Source organism: Gopherus evgoodei, chromosome 15 (assembly GCF_007399415.2).
Source record: "Gopherus evgoodei ecotype Sinaloan lineage chromosome 15, rGopEvg1_v1.p, whole genome shotgun sequence".
Taxonomy (NCBI): domain Eukaryota; kingdom Metazoa; phylum Chordata; order Testudines; family Testudinidae; genus Gopherus; species Gopherus evgoodei.
In genome coordinates this window covers 22,820,340-22,834,194 of record NC_044336.1, presented here as the reverse complement: position 1 = coordinate 22,834,194, position 13,855 = coordinate 22,820,340, and the positions used below count along the sequence as shown (strand labels likewise).

Here is a 13,855-nt window from a genome sequence, read left to right as displayed (position 1 = left end):
TTAAAAGAAAGATTGTGAATGGGAGAAAAAAAGTCCATGAAACAAATCACATAACATCCAGCTGGCAACTACAATAATTAAATAATTGCTTACGTTGAAAAGTAAAAAGTATCTAATATAGTCACAGTTTCTAGTATTGCAATTTAACAACTAGAAAAAAGGAGCTGGGGACCAACAATATCTCCAAGGACCACCAGTAAGTGTTCCATGGACTAGCAGAGGCCTATGCACCACAGTTGTGAAACTCTGCTCTATATAAAGTCTATGAGTGAAAGTTGCACCTGTGCACAATGCCTCTGCACCACTTACAGTCTTTTTAGAGGAACAGTGGGATGTAAATGGTGCAGCTTGAGTTGTTTCTTTGCACAGGAGTCAGTTTCACCCTATATGCACTGCCTTTATGATGTGGCAGTTAATTAAAATATGATAGACTCGAGTGTGAAAGACTACAGTATGCAAGTCTATGTAAAATTCAGAAAACTAGCTGGAAAATACACTGGAGTGTAAGGTAAGAAAACTTACAAGAAATTTTGATCTGGGAGAAGCAAATCCACAACATGAAACAATAATTTAGAGTCTCCACAGATCAATCTGACAAAGGGGAAAAAAAATTTTTTACCTATTTTTTATTTTCATTATTATCTAAATTGAGAGAAATCTTTTGAGAAGTGTAAGATCCTGGGGTAAAACGAAAGGGGAAATTATTCTTTAAATAAAGAGACAGTGAAGCAATGTAATTTAAAACTATCCATAAAGATACAAGTATGAGCTAATTTTACATTGCATCTGTTTTTTGCCAAAAGTTATGAAGGTTAGGCATAGTCCTCAGGTTTTCTGGCAAGTTAGTTACATGGCCTTTGCTGTTGTAAAGTTTGGGCATGTCTCCTTTCAAGTATCTGTGGCTCATACTGGAGATGCTTTCAGCAAAGACAATTAACAGGTAGTTATATATGCTTTATTTCTATTTAAAAAAAAAAAGCTGCTTTCCTGTGCTGAAGGCCCATTGAAGCCTGACCATAGACACTAAAACCATTTCAAAGGCAGGAAAGGCTGTGGTCTTCTCTGTGGTGTCCGGTGCCTTTGAAGTACCCATGACAGCTGCTCCCCGCAGATAGGAACTGGGGGGGAGTGAGAAATTAATATACTGTACTTTCAAATCCACCAGCTGTAAGTAGAACAAAGCTGAGCTAAAGTATACTTCTTTAAAAAACACTAATTTCTCTCTACTGAGAGTTCCCTCGGCAGATACTTCAAAAGAGAGTGACACTGTGAATCAGCTGAAGCTGAAATCAAGAACTGTGTGTGGCTGAGACTAAACACCGCAGATTCCTAGGATTTCACCTAAATTCTTTATTAATTTTAAGTACATTAAAGTGAATTAAAAATTAAATATAACATGCAGGTATTATTTTTAAATGACTACAAATTACATTCCAAATAAAAAAAAAAGAATTAATCATCCCAAAATTGGAAACCTTTCTTTTGTAAGCAAAATTAAAAATTTCAGAGTATGCAAATTCTAGGAGCTACAAGCATATCCCATATGCAGGAAAAACTGGGCTTTCGCCCTCAAGCCTCAATAAGAGGCAGATCCTGTAATCCTTAAGCATTTGTGCTGTCCTTACTCATAGTACTAGTCTCTTTGAAATCAATAATCAATGGGATTACCTGTAGAAGTAAGGACAACTACTCATTTAAGATAAGGTTGCAAGACCAGGCCCTATGTGCTCAAGTTGCTAGACAATTAAAATGTATTTTTTCTTTTTGTGTGTCAATTCCATTTCATAATAGCAATCAGACACTTGAGGCAGAACATTTCAAAGCAATTATTTCATTTTTCAGATACTTAAGTTATACAGACTTTGGCCTGTTATCTTATTATATGACCTGAGGCATGCTATAACCATGTATCTTATTGCTCAAACAGTCAACTTTAATCAATATTTGGAAATATAGCTATTAATTCCAAAACAATGACCAAAGATACATGTCCAATAAAACAAGGCAAGGGGAAGGCTGCTTCGAAAAATAGTACAGAATCTCTCCTGACTTTAAATAAAGAATAACACAGAGGAGAGAAAACTTGGCACCGTTAAAAGGAAATTTTAAAGGGTCTGAAAGAACAGAGTTCTCAATACAATATAACCACACAGAAGGAGCCTTGTATTATTAGCAGAAAGTACAACACAAAAGGAACGTAGTATTTAATGACAAATTATCACAATCTATGGTAGAGATCACCAATTTTTCATGTTTGTGTGGTTTTAAAGAATATTTACGTGAAATCTGAACAGATACAACAGAGAAAGCTAGTAGGGGATAAAAATGATATGTTTGAATATTCTACTGATGTTCTAGTAGCTTGATGCTTACTACTCTTTCCTTAGGTTTCAGTGATGTTACATAAAACATAGATGTTCTTTTGATATAATAAAAGTAGTAGTGAGCCAAAACAAAACAAGATGTCCTCCTAGAGGATAATATTCAACTCAGTGTTTACCCCAATACCGACATTGCTACAGAAAGTAATTTAAAAGATTAACTAGAAAATAGTTTTAAATACCCAACTTACTTCTTGTAAGTTTTTCTTCTTTTAACTTGAGTTTTTACTTTTGTGACCCAGGTATCCAAAAGCCCCGAATATTGGAAGCACCAAGGTACAAGATAAGAAATTGCTCATTGGTTTTTCAAACCATGACATTTTTAAGAATTACTGTTTTCTTTTGAAGTCTGACAAAAACAGTCAAGGATTTGTCGGTGAAGCATATTTATGCTTTTGGTATTTCCAACCGTGTACATCAGGAGAAATAATTACTATTGGTCTCAAGTTAACAGTAATATGGTAACATCAGTTTAATTTTTGGCAAACTGTAGATTAGCATACAGTACTACAGATTACGTTCTTAAAGCTATGGAAACACAATCTGTGTGAGCATTAAATGCATATTTTCCTTGCAACTTTTAAGAAGCATGCACAGGGGGAGTCTGGAGAATTACATATGGCAGAGTTCACCAGGCATGTGACACTAATCTGATAGGAACAAAGTGTAAAATAAAACTGCACCAATTTTTGCTAAGCACAATGTTTGGAAAGGCCAAATGCTAAGAAGCATCTATCCCCACATCTAAAATGCAAAAAGTTTCTCCAGCTCCTTTATGTTGTTCTGATGCTGTAAAGAGGTCATTACAATTGCTGAAACCATCCCCAAAGAATATTCATGTCCTAGTTGAGAAGATCTACTGGGAAGGATCTATACCAAACACCAGTAGCAATCACCTCTGATGTAAGGAGGATGTTGGGAGAAGAGAGCATAGTTATTCATGGCTGAGCGTAAGTTGGAGCAGTTAGTCCTCACACTTCCCTCATTTACGCTGAGGGCCAGATAGACCCCTTGGACAGATTGCAAAGGTGGCGAGAAACAACAGGGGTCTAAAGCCACCTTTGGCCCCTATTCCATTCCTGTGATGAGCAGAGCTGTGGATGAACATAGAATCTGCCCCAAAATGTTCATTTCAAAAAATAATGTTCAACTATCTTTGACATTTCTGAGCTACTTGATTGAAGAGCAATTTACTAACTCTAGTATATCAGAATCCATGTATAGGATTATAACTAATTCCACCCATTTTAAGATGAGCTTTAAAATGGAATCTAAAGAACAATTTAAATTAGTAAATGATTAACAATCTGATTGCTAAGACAATATGAAAGCAAAATCAACCGAGGTCTACAGTTTCTGAAACTGGACTCCAATATTACTACTTCAGAAATTAATGTTGCCTTTTACCAAGATGTCACACAGCCAGTGTTAGGCTAAATAATGAAAATGATTTTAAAAAAGGGGGTACCCACTATGAAAGATCTCTGTTATTTTCCCCAAGTTATTTAAAAGATTAATGGTCTTATGATCTGATATTTAAATATTGCTTTCCATCCCCAGGTGCTTGTAAACAAAGGACCCCGTCCATTGAACACTTTCTGCTGAGCACAGTGCTCTTTACTTGAAGAAACCACCATGCTCAGTAATGCAGGATTAGTTCCAAAATCATCATATCACCTCAGAAAGCACTTCAACCACTGAACTGCAACTCACTCCAGAGTCAAGTTCAGGCAACACCCAGCAACATCACATAGCTAGTTAAAGACAGAAAGTGATCACAGACTTAAAGTAACATGGTATAACGCTCCCTCTCCGTTTTTATGACATACTCTCTTAGCCTATAAAGGCAAAATAGTAAAAATAATTTTCATGCTAGTTAATAACGAAACCATTTCAACTGAGAAACATAGAGCTTTGGGATTTTGTTTTGACTTTTAGATCAAGGTTTTTAAGATCTTCAGATTGTTCTTAGAGTTGACTTAGAACTTTGTCATAAGATAAAAGTAGTCATTTCAAGTCAGCAGACCAAATGTCCTTTGCCACCCAACTTTATCAGTGGGCCTGGAAACCTCACGTTAGTTCATCTAACAAAAGGCAAAGTATGTACCTTCAACAGCTACCAAGATGAGGTAAAGGCTTCACTCCCAAGACGACTCTACTATAGATGGAGCACAGCAGCAATAACTATCTAATCATAACTGTAAAATCAGATAAGGCATCCAGATTATTTCAGTATGTCAAACTACCACATAACAACAAAGCCTGAATTCAAACATGACCTTAGACTAAAGCAATTCAGTCTGACAATACAACACAATCGTCTTCACTTTTGTGAGAAAAATGATCCACTACTTCTTGTGCTCCTGAAGATTTTGATTTACTACACATAGCCTGGTTGCTGCTGTACAGAGTTTCACCTTGGTCTATATACACTAATTTACGCCATCCTAGTCTTTGGTGCATGCAACTTTCTTGCTATCTTATTTATTTCTGTAATCTCCTTAACCATTGGATCGCTAATCCACTAATGCAAGTAACTGCTGCAATGGTCTTTCCATGTGTAAGAAACAAAAACTTATTTCCATGCTCTACTAGCAATAGCATAAACATATCAGTGCTCCCTATCCATTTACTACAGGTAGCTTTTACTTAATTGTGATGGACAGGAATCACAACTATGCTCTTATTGATGGGCTCTGTACACAGAAGGAGTCCAACTTTGGAATTGAAAAAAAAAGTGGAACCCTGACTATTCGTGAATCTTTGATAAAATAAAAACGAGAGACTCATAGGTATTTATAGCTATAATTGTTCCAATGTGACAAAGCCTTAATACCTGCATGTTACTATAGTTACATTATGTGTCAGTCAAACTCTTCACAGTATAACCATGACAATTCTGTGTGAGGATGTGTCAGACTCTGATTTGAAACCATCTAGTCTCTAATTCAATTTACCTTCAAAGTGACATATCACAAGCATTATTCTTCCAACCAAGCTCTGGACAGGACCCTCTTTCAGAACCCAGTAAAGCTATCCCATCCCTTAACTGCTCAACCCAGAGACCCTTTTAGATATAGTGAGGCAACCCAAATATCATAGAATCATAGCACTGGAAGGGACCTCGAGGTGTCATCTAGTCCAGCCCTCTGCACTCATGGCAGGACTAAATATTATCCAGACCATCCCTGACAGGTGTTTGTCTAACCAGCTTTTAAAAATCCCCAATGATGGAAATTCCACATCCTCCCTAGGCTTAACCACCTTGACAGTTAAGAAGCTTTTCCTAATATCCAGTCTAAACCTCCCTTGTTGCAGTTTAAGCCCATTGCTTCTTGTCCTAACCTCAGAGGTTAAGAAAAACAATTTTTCTCCCTCCCCCTTGTAATAACCTTTTACGTACTTGAAAACTATTATCATGTCCCCTCTTTGTCTTCTCTTTTCCAGACTAAAGAAACCCAATTTTTTCAATTTTCCCTCATACATCATGTTTTCTAGACCTTTAATCATTTTTGTCACTCTTCTCTGGATTCTCTCCAATTTGTCCACATCCTTCCTGAAATGTGGCACTCAGAACTGGACTCCAGTTGAGGCCTAATCAGCGCGGAGTAAAGCAGAAGAATTCTCATGTCTAGCTTACTCCTGCTAATACATCCCAGAAGGATGTTCACTTTCTTTCCAACAGTGTTACACTGTTCACTCTCATTTAGCTTGTGGTCCACTATGACCCCCAGATCCCTTTCCGGAGTACGCCTTCCTAGGTAGTCATTTCCCATTTTGCATGAGTGCAACTGATTGTTCCTTCCTATGTGAAGTATTTTGCATTTGTCCTTATTGAATTGTCATCCAATTTACTTCAGACCATTTCTCCAGTTTGTCCAGATCATTTTGAATTTTAATCCTATCCTCCAAAGCACTTGCAACCCCTCCCAGCTTGGTATTGTCTGCAAACTTTATAAGTGTACTCTCTATGCCATTATCTAAATTATTAATGAAGATATTTAACAGAACCGGACCCAGAACTGATCCCTGTGGGACCCCACTTGTTATGTCCTTCCAGTATGACTGTGAACCACTGATAACTACTTTCTGGGAACAGTTTTCCAATCAGTTTTGCACCCACCTTACAGTAGCTCCATCTAGGTTGCATGTCCTTGGTTTGTTTATAAGAAGGTTATGCAAGACAGTATCAAAAGCTTTACTAAAGTCAAGATATACTATGTTTACCGCTTCCCACCTATCCACAAGGTTCGTTACCCTGTCAAAGAAAGCTATCAAGTTGGTTTGACACTATTTGTTTTTGACAAATCTGTGCTGTCACTTATCACCTTATTATCCTCTAGATGTTTGCAAGTTGATTGCTAAATTATTTGTACCATTATATTTCCAGGTGCAGAAGTTAAGCTGACTGGTCTGTAATTCCCCGGGTTGTGCTTATTTCCCTTCTTATAGATTGGCACTATATTTGCGCTTTTCCAGTCATCTGGAATCTCTCCAATCTTCCATGACTTTTCAAAGATAATCACTAATGGCTCAGATAGCTCCTCAGTCAGTCCTTGAGTATTCTAGGATGCATTTCATGAGGTCCTGGTGACCTGAAGACATCTAATTTGTCTAAGTAATTTTTAACGTGTTCTTTCTCTATTTTAGCCTTTTCTGATCTCACCTCATTTTCACTGGCATTCACTATGTTACATGTCAGATCACTATCAATCTTCTTGGTGAAAACTGAAACAAAGAGGTCAGTAAGCACCTCTGCCATTTCCACATTTTCTGTTATTATTTCCCACCCCCACTATTGAGTAATGGGCCTGTCCTTGGTCTTCCTCTTGCTTCTAATATACTTGTAAAATATTTTCTTGTTACCCTTTATGTCTCTAGCTAGTTTGATCTCGTTTTGTGCCTTGGCCTTTCCAATTTTGTCCCTACATACTTGTGTTAGTTCTTTATATTCATCCTTTGTAATTTGACCTAGTTTCCACTTTTTGTAGGACTCTTTTTTGATTTTTAGATCACTGAAGATCTCCGGGTTAAGCCAGGGTGGTCTCTTCCCACACTTCCAATGGCTGAATGTGTTCCCTCTGCAATACTTCCTGCTCATGCTAGCCTAGACACAAATCTGGGCAGGGAACTGAATCTAGGTTTCCCTCACGGAAATACAAACTTGTATTTGCCAAAAAAATCTAGCCAATGGATTACCTGCAGCTTATGGAGCTATCGTATCACTGCTGTAAGTCAGAAAGAAGTCCTTTATTTAGAATATAATAATGCTGTGGCAGCCCATAAAATGGCTCAATCCTCTCAGCCCCCAAAAGGTGTTACTGAAGAGCCATAATAATTGTGAAAGGGAAAGGAACAGAAATATAAGAAGCTTCCTACAATAAGCAGAAGCAAGCTATTGCATCCTGTAAGCCAGAGAGCTACTGTAACTGCCTATCAAAATTAAGCACCAAAAAAGCTTATTACATCTTTAAAATGATAATCTATCAACACCACTTAAATAATAATATTTTCTAAAAACACAGTTTGTGCCATAGAATGAATTAAAATATTAAAATCAAGAATATATTAAAATTAAATTATCTAATTTTTTAATAAGAGAAAAAAATAGACAGGGGCAGTCAAGCCATTTTATTTTTTATAAATACATTTTTTATTTTTGTACGGCTGGGAATCCTTTAGGAAATAGTCAGTGCCCAGAGACAGCAAAGTCGATGTAGAGGAAACAAGGAGCTTTTGTATTTAATGCCTGGCTTTGCAAACAGAGTAGCCAGCTTTGACGGAAAGGAAAGAATGCCAACATAATGAGTGCGTCAGATCAAGACCAGGCTGGAACAGACAACACTGAAAAGACAAATACCACCAAATAAAAATGTAGATGTGTTGGTCCTAGGATATTGGAGAGACAAAGTGGGTGAGATAATATCTTTTACTGGACTAACTTTTGTTGGTGAAAGAGACACGCTTTCTTCAGGTATTTGTAGCTCAAAAGCTTGTCTCTTTCATCAACACTAGTTGATCCAATAAAAAATATTACCTCAACCACCTTGTCTCACCAAATAAAAATGGCAGACTGACCTGTTGCTCATATCTTTGTTTGAGTTCTTCCAACTGCCAAGAGAATTCTTTTGACTGCTTTTCACGGAGAGATTTTGATCTGCTTAGATCTGATTCCACCTTTTCCATCTACAAGGTAAACAAAGGGAATATTTAGTTTTTAAATTTATAGCTTCAAACACATTTTGACACATTTTTGATAGATGATGGCTAATCAAAGACCTAAAGATAAAAGTCAGTAATAAAAAATCCCCATTTGTAAGGAAATGAACATATCAGTATGTTGAGGATCATTAGTTAGTTACACAAATACGTCACCTATATCACCTGTTTCTGATTAGCATGCAAGGTCTTCTTTTTAATTCAACAGTTGTAACATCCCACAAAAATCAACTGATTATTATATATACAAGACTAAAAATACTTTTTTAAAATATATACTGCTTGTTGAAATTTAGTGGAAGTAATGCTCTGAGTTGGATGCACAACCTATACATTTAAAATAAATTTATCTTAAAATCAGTAAAGAACCTTAAAGGAGCAAGTTCTCTGAAACAGTCATTGCATATGAATAACAAGTCACACAGATTCCCCTACATGGTATCAAGGAAGCAATTTCATAACTTAGTTAACAAAAGCTTTTGTATCAAAAGCACAACTATCACTTCTGTGTCACATTTCCAAGGGTTTATTTACATACAATACGACACCTCACTTCTTACCCACCAATTCCTTTTAGATCTAGTTCCCAACTTAAGTAGCAGTATCTCCCTAAAGGGGCAGAAGAGGGATGGGGAATATAGCTATAAGGAATCCATTTTCTGCTGCAAGTCCATCAGCAATACCAGAAGAAGAAAAACAATGAATTTCTGTACCCTAAGCTAAAATTCCTATTTGGCCTAAAGGAGTGCCCATAGATGTATTTGCCAATGGGCTCAAATGCCACTTCTAAGCCAGATAAGGAGGAGGAAAGTAATCACTAACAATGGGGAAGCCATTTTAATTAAAAGTTATCTCAAGTAAAGGGAAAGATGCATGGACATGAATTGTTTTCCCAGATATAGGAAGGGGACGAACTGCAGCACTGAAGGTGACTAGAGCACAAACAGCAATGCTTCTCTTCCGTGTCCCTCCCACCCCGAGTAAGCCCTTAAAAGAGGGACCTCCGTTGCTATCATCACCTTCTCTCTCCTCCCAATCCAGTTTAGACCCGTCCTTGTAGCCCATTATTTCCCCATCTCATACATCAAAGAAATGCAGGCCCCTTAGTTTTTCTCAACTACACTTTACAAAAATGAAAAACTAAAGCAAAATAAAGTCCAAAATATTAAAAGAATCATCTTTTTAATAATGAAAATGTTTTAAAAATTGACACCGAAAATGTATACAAAAAAGTAATATATTATATAAATTCTACAAGTAAAACAATATGTTTCTGTTATTTAATCTCTAGCACAGAGTATGCATATTGGCCATAAGTGCTATGAGATTTTCTGATTCTCATTTGCCAATCCCAACAAATACTAGAGCCAAAATATTGTCACATATTCTGTTTATTCATTTTTTGGCAGTTACTATTTGGCTTTGTAAATACTTTTCTTTTGTGAGTGATGTGTATACAGTGCTTTTAATCTGGACTTCTATAAACCAGTCTGATCTTTCTCCCTTTGTCTTTGATGTAGCATGCAGTATATGCTATTAAAATCAATTGGCTAATGCTTGAAGCAGCATGTATGAAAACATCAGTTATATTTATACCCACATAAACACCGATAAACGAAGTTTTGTCACAGGACAGCCACCTAGATCTGGAAAAAACAAAACTGAGCTTAAAGTTGAAACTGTTTCAGTCACCCATCTAATGGACATCAGATGACTTAATAATCATGAGCTTATTGAAAAATAAGAAGCAGATGGCAAGTAATTTCTCAAAGTCATAAATTACATGAATAAATAAACCAAATATCAATTATACTAACTGATAATGCCAGACCCCACTCCATTTGTTACTTCCTTAATCAACATTACAGTAAAAAGAGGATTTCAGAAGTTGAATATTTGCAGTGAAGTTCACAGTCCAGTGTTGCTATAGTTACTCAAGATTCCATTTTATGATGTCAGTAGGTCATTCTATGATCTGTCTAGGAGAAAGCAATGGCATTTGCTCCAATATTATATCACTTTGTCTTTGGAAGAACATATGTAGCTTATTTGAGAATTGGGTGCATGTGTGGAGGGGAAATGAGAAAGGATGGGTGAAAAGAGAGCTTCAGTATTGTTTCTCTGAAGTACGACTTGAAGCTTAGTCACTGTAGCATAGTTTCCTACGTCTTACATTATCATTTGCTCTTTATGAACTTGGCCCCAAGAGGTTCATAACCTACAAGCCTCCTTGAAGTCAATGAGAGTTTGAAGAGTTCAGTACCTCTCAGGAACAGACCCGATATTCTGAACTGCCTGAAAACTTAGACGTTTAGAAGGCATGACTACCACATGCTATCAACATTTACAACATGGTTTGACACGTCTTAGCTGAAAAACAACAGCCTTGAAATACTCATTATAAAGAAAATTGTGCTATATGCTTAATAAAGGCAAAGCATAAACCGATTTGCTTTGTCAAGAAGGAATGTGCAATTGAACCTGAGTTTTCTGGGTTTATAGGATGAACACATAGGGTCCAATTCTGCCACACTTGTCACTGAAAGCAAAGGAATTGGTCAACTTGAGTAAATTTGGTATAATTAATCCCACAGAGCTATGTTAGAAACCCAGGGATAAACTGTGCTACTTGAGCACCTCAGAATAAGAGGAGGCACTGTGTTTCAGAGATATCAGACAGCAGCAGCAAGCCTCCCAGCCAGGGCTGACAGACTCAAGATCACACTACCGCACTACAGATAGCTGTGTAGACCATGCTGGAGGCTGGTGCTCAGGCTCTGAAGCCTAAGGAAGAGGGTAGTCTACAAAACCTGAGTTCCAGCCCAAGATGCAACTTCAAAGTGCCATCTACATAGCTATTTTTAAAGAAGTAGCTCAAACTCCATAAGCCAAGTCTGTCGACCTGGGGTGGGAGGCTTGCTGCCAGGGGTTGCCGCAGGCTAACATGTATCCAAGAGACTGGAGAGTAATTTGTGACACCCCTTTGTGAGGTACACCATAATCCTCTTCAAGTGGCCAGTCAGATCCTCAGGCTGGCGCTTGCATAGGAGAAATCATTGCTTCATCTACTGCCCATTCCCCCTCTGCTCTGAAGAGAAGCATTTGGCACACAGCACTTTGTTCTCCCCCCTTAGTGCCAGAGCTGCAATTCAGGCAGACCTTAAGTGGCCATGCAAGGGAAAGGGAGATTCTTACTTGCTTTTACTCCTCTATATTGTCACAAAAAGCTTGGCACGATTAAGCTCTCATTAAACAGTAAATCCAGGGAAGATAATTCTTAATAGATGTAACATCCATTTAATGCTCTCCCCCAAAACTTTAAAAAATATTCTAATTTTTTCTGCTATTAGAGACTACTTTCTAAGTAATAACATGATCCTTTGAAATATGCCCATATACTTTGCTACTTTCACTTCAATTCATTTCAGTCCTTCACAGACAAATCACCAATGGTAATGGGCACTTGTGTTAGGGATTTTTTCCCCCCCATAATCATCAATGTAAAAAAAAGCACACTGAAAATTTCAGCATTTAACCAGAAATTGTCATGGTATTTCAAGGCAAAATTGTATTACCAATCTAATTCTTTCCAATAAAGTACAAGAAAAAAAACAGACATTCTATTGTGCCTAATTAAGCATAAATTCATGCAGGACAGGTCCATCAATGGCTATTAGCCAGGATGAGCAGGTATGGTGTTCCTAGCCTCCATTTACCAGAAGCTGGGAACGGGCAACAGGGCTGGATCACTTGATGACTACTTGTTCTGTTCATTCCCTCTGGGGCACCTGACATTGGCTGCTGTTGGATAACAGGATACTGGGTTAGACAGACCTTTGATGTGACCCAATGTGGCAGTTCTTATGTTCTTATGTTAAAAAAAGAAATTCTCAGCTATGAACACATTTCTTTAAATAGCATATCATTTTACACAGTGTTTCACTATTACAGTTTTTCATTGCTTAAGCTTAGTGTGCTGAGTGTTTATGAAACTAAAATATAATACCCCGATGATGGAAACACAAAAATTAAACAAAGACTGATACTTATTGATTTGTATCAGTCTTTGTTTAATTTTTGTGTTTCCATCATCGGGGTATTATATTTTAGTTTCATAAACACTCAGCACACTAAGCTTAAGCAATGAAAAACTGTAATAGTGAAACACTGTGTAAAATGATGAGCATGAAGAGTAAAAAATATGGCTAACTATTGCTTAACTCATTTTCCCAGGCCTAAGTACAACAGCACATAGTAAATCACATCTCATATCGCACTGGAACTCCTGTAATAACAAAGCACAACGGTGAGCCAAATAAAGAACGTTGTGTGAGCATTTCTTCTGCAGTTCCTCACTTGTGATGGATTTCTCTCATCATTATGTAATTTAACAACCTTGCTAATGTCTTACATATCAGGTGGATAATGCCTTAGGTCAGGGGTTCCAACTGGGGGTCGGGACCCCTCAGGGGGTTGCAAGGTTATTATATGGAGGGTCTAAACTGTCAGCCTCCACCCTAAAGCCCACTTAGCCTCCAGCATTTATAATGGTGTTAAATATATAAAAAGTGTTTTTAATTTATAGGGGGGATCGCACTCGGAGGCTTGCCATGTGAAAGGGGTCACCAACACAAAAGTTTGAGAACCGCTGCCTTAGGTGGTGGTGGTTTTATGTACCACAGACAGGGAATTCTTCCATTTCTTTCTCACTCTATCCCCAAAGTTCCATCTTGTGGTGAGTCTGTCTCAGGTGAGGAGAACTTCCTCCAGAACAGGTCTACACTGACAGCATTATCAGAGTGAAACAGCAGAAGCCAGCACTAGACTAATGACACTTCCTAAGCTATACATCAAATGCAGTTATCTAAGGCAGGGAATTAAAAGGATTTGGTCTTTGAGTTGCTCTTTCTTTGCAAGAAAATCAGTTCAATACTGAACAGAAGCCATTATCTGAATGCCCCAAACTGTAAGCTCCTCAGGACTAGACAAGGTTTTCCTATCTATTTGTTCAACTCCTAATACAGAGAGCCCCAATTCTCTTTCAGCTCTCTGGGCAAAACCGTAATACAAATAAAAAGAAAGAGAAGATCACAATTATGATAATAACTAGGGCACCTGCTATAGCGAAGAGGATATACAGTTAAATTTTCAATGAAGCATCCTAAACCACTCATTTTAAAACTAGCAACTGCAGAAAATAGAGGGTAAATGTATGCGGGTGGAACTATTTGCCTACTTGAATGTAGGGTTTTGCA

General features: G+C 37.4%; 1 protein-coding gene across 2 annotated transcripts in view; it reads right to left on the bottom strand.

Moving 5' to 3' along the window:
- The window catches only part of CEP112 (centrosomal protein 112), a 278,377-nt gene that overhangs the window by 134,595 nt on the left and 129,927 nt on the right, over positions 1–13,855 (bottom strand). For both annotated transcript variants that reach the window (XM_030534468.1, XM_030534469.1), the window contains exon 19: positions 8,460–8,567. In XM_030534468.1, coding sequence (XP_030390328.1) covers positions 8,460–8,567 — 108 coding nt within the window. The remainder of the gene's footprint in view (positions 1–8,459; positions 8,568–13,855) is intronic.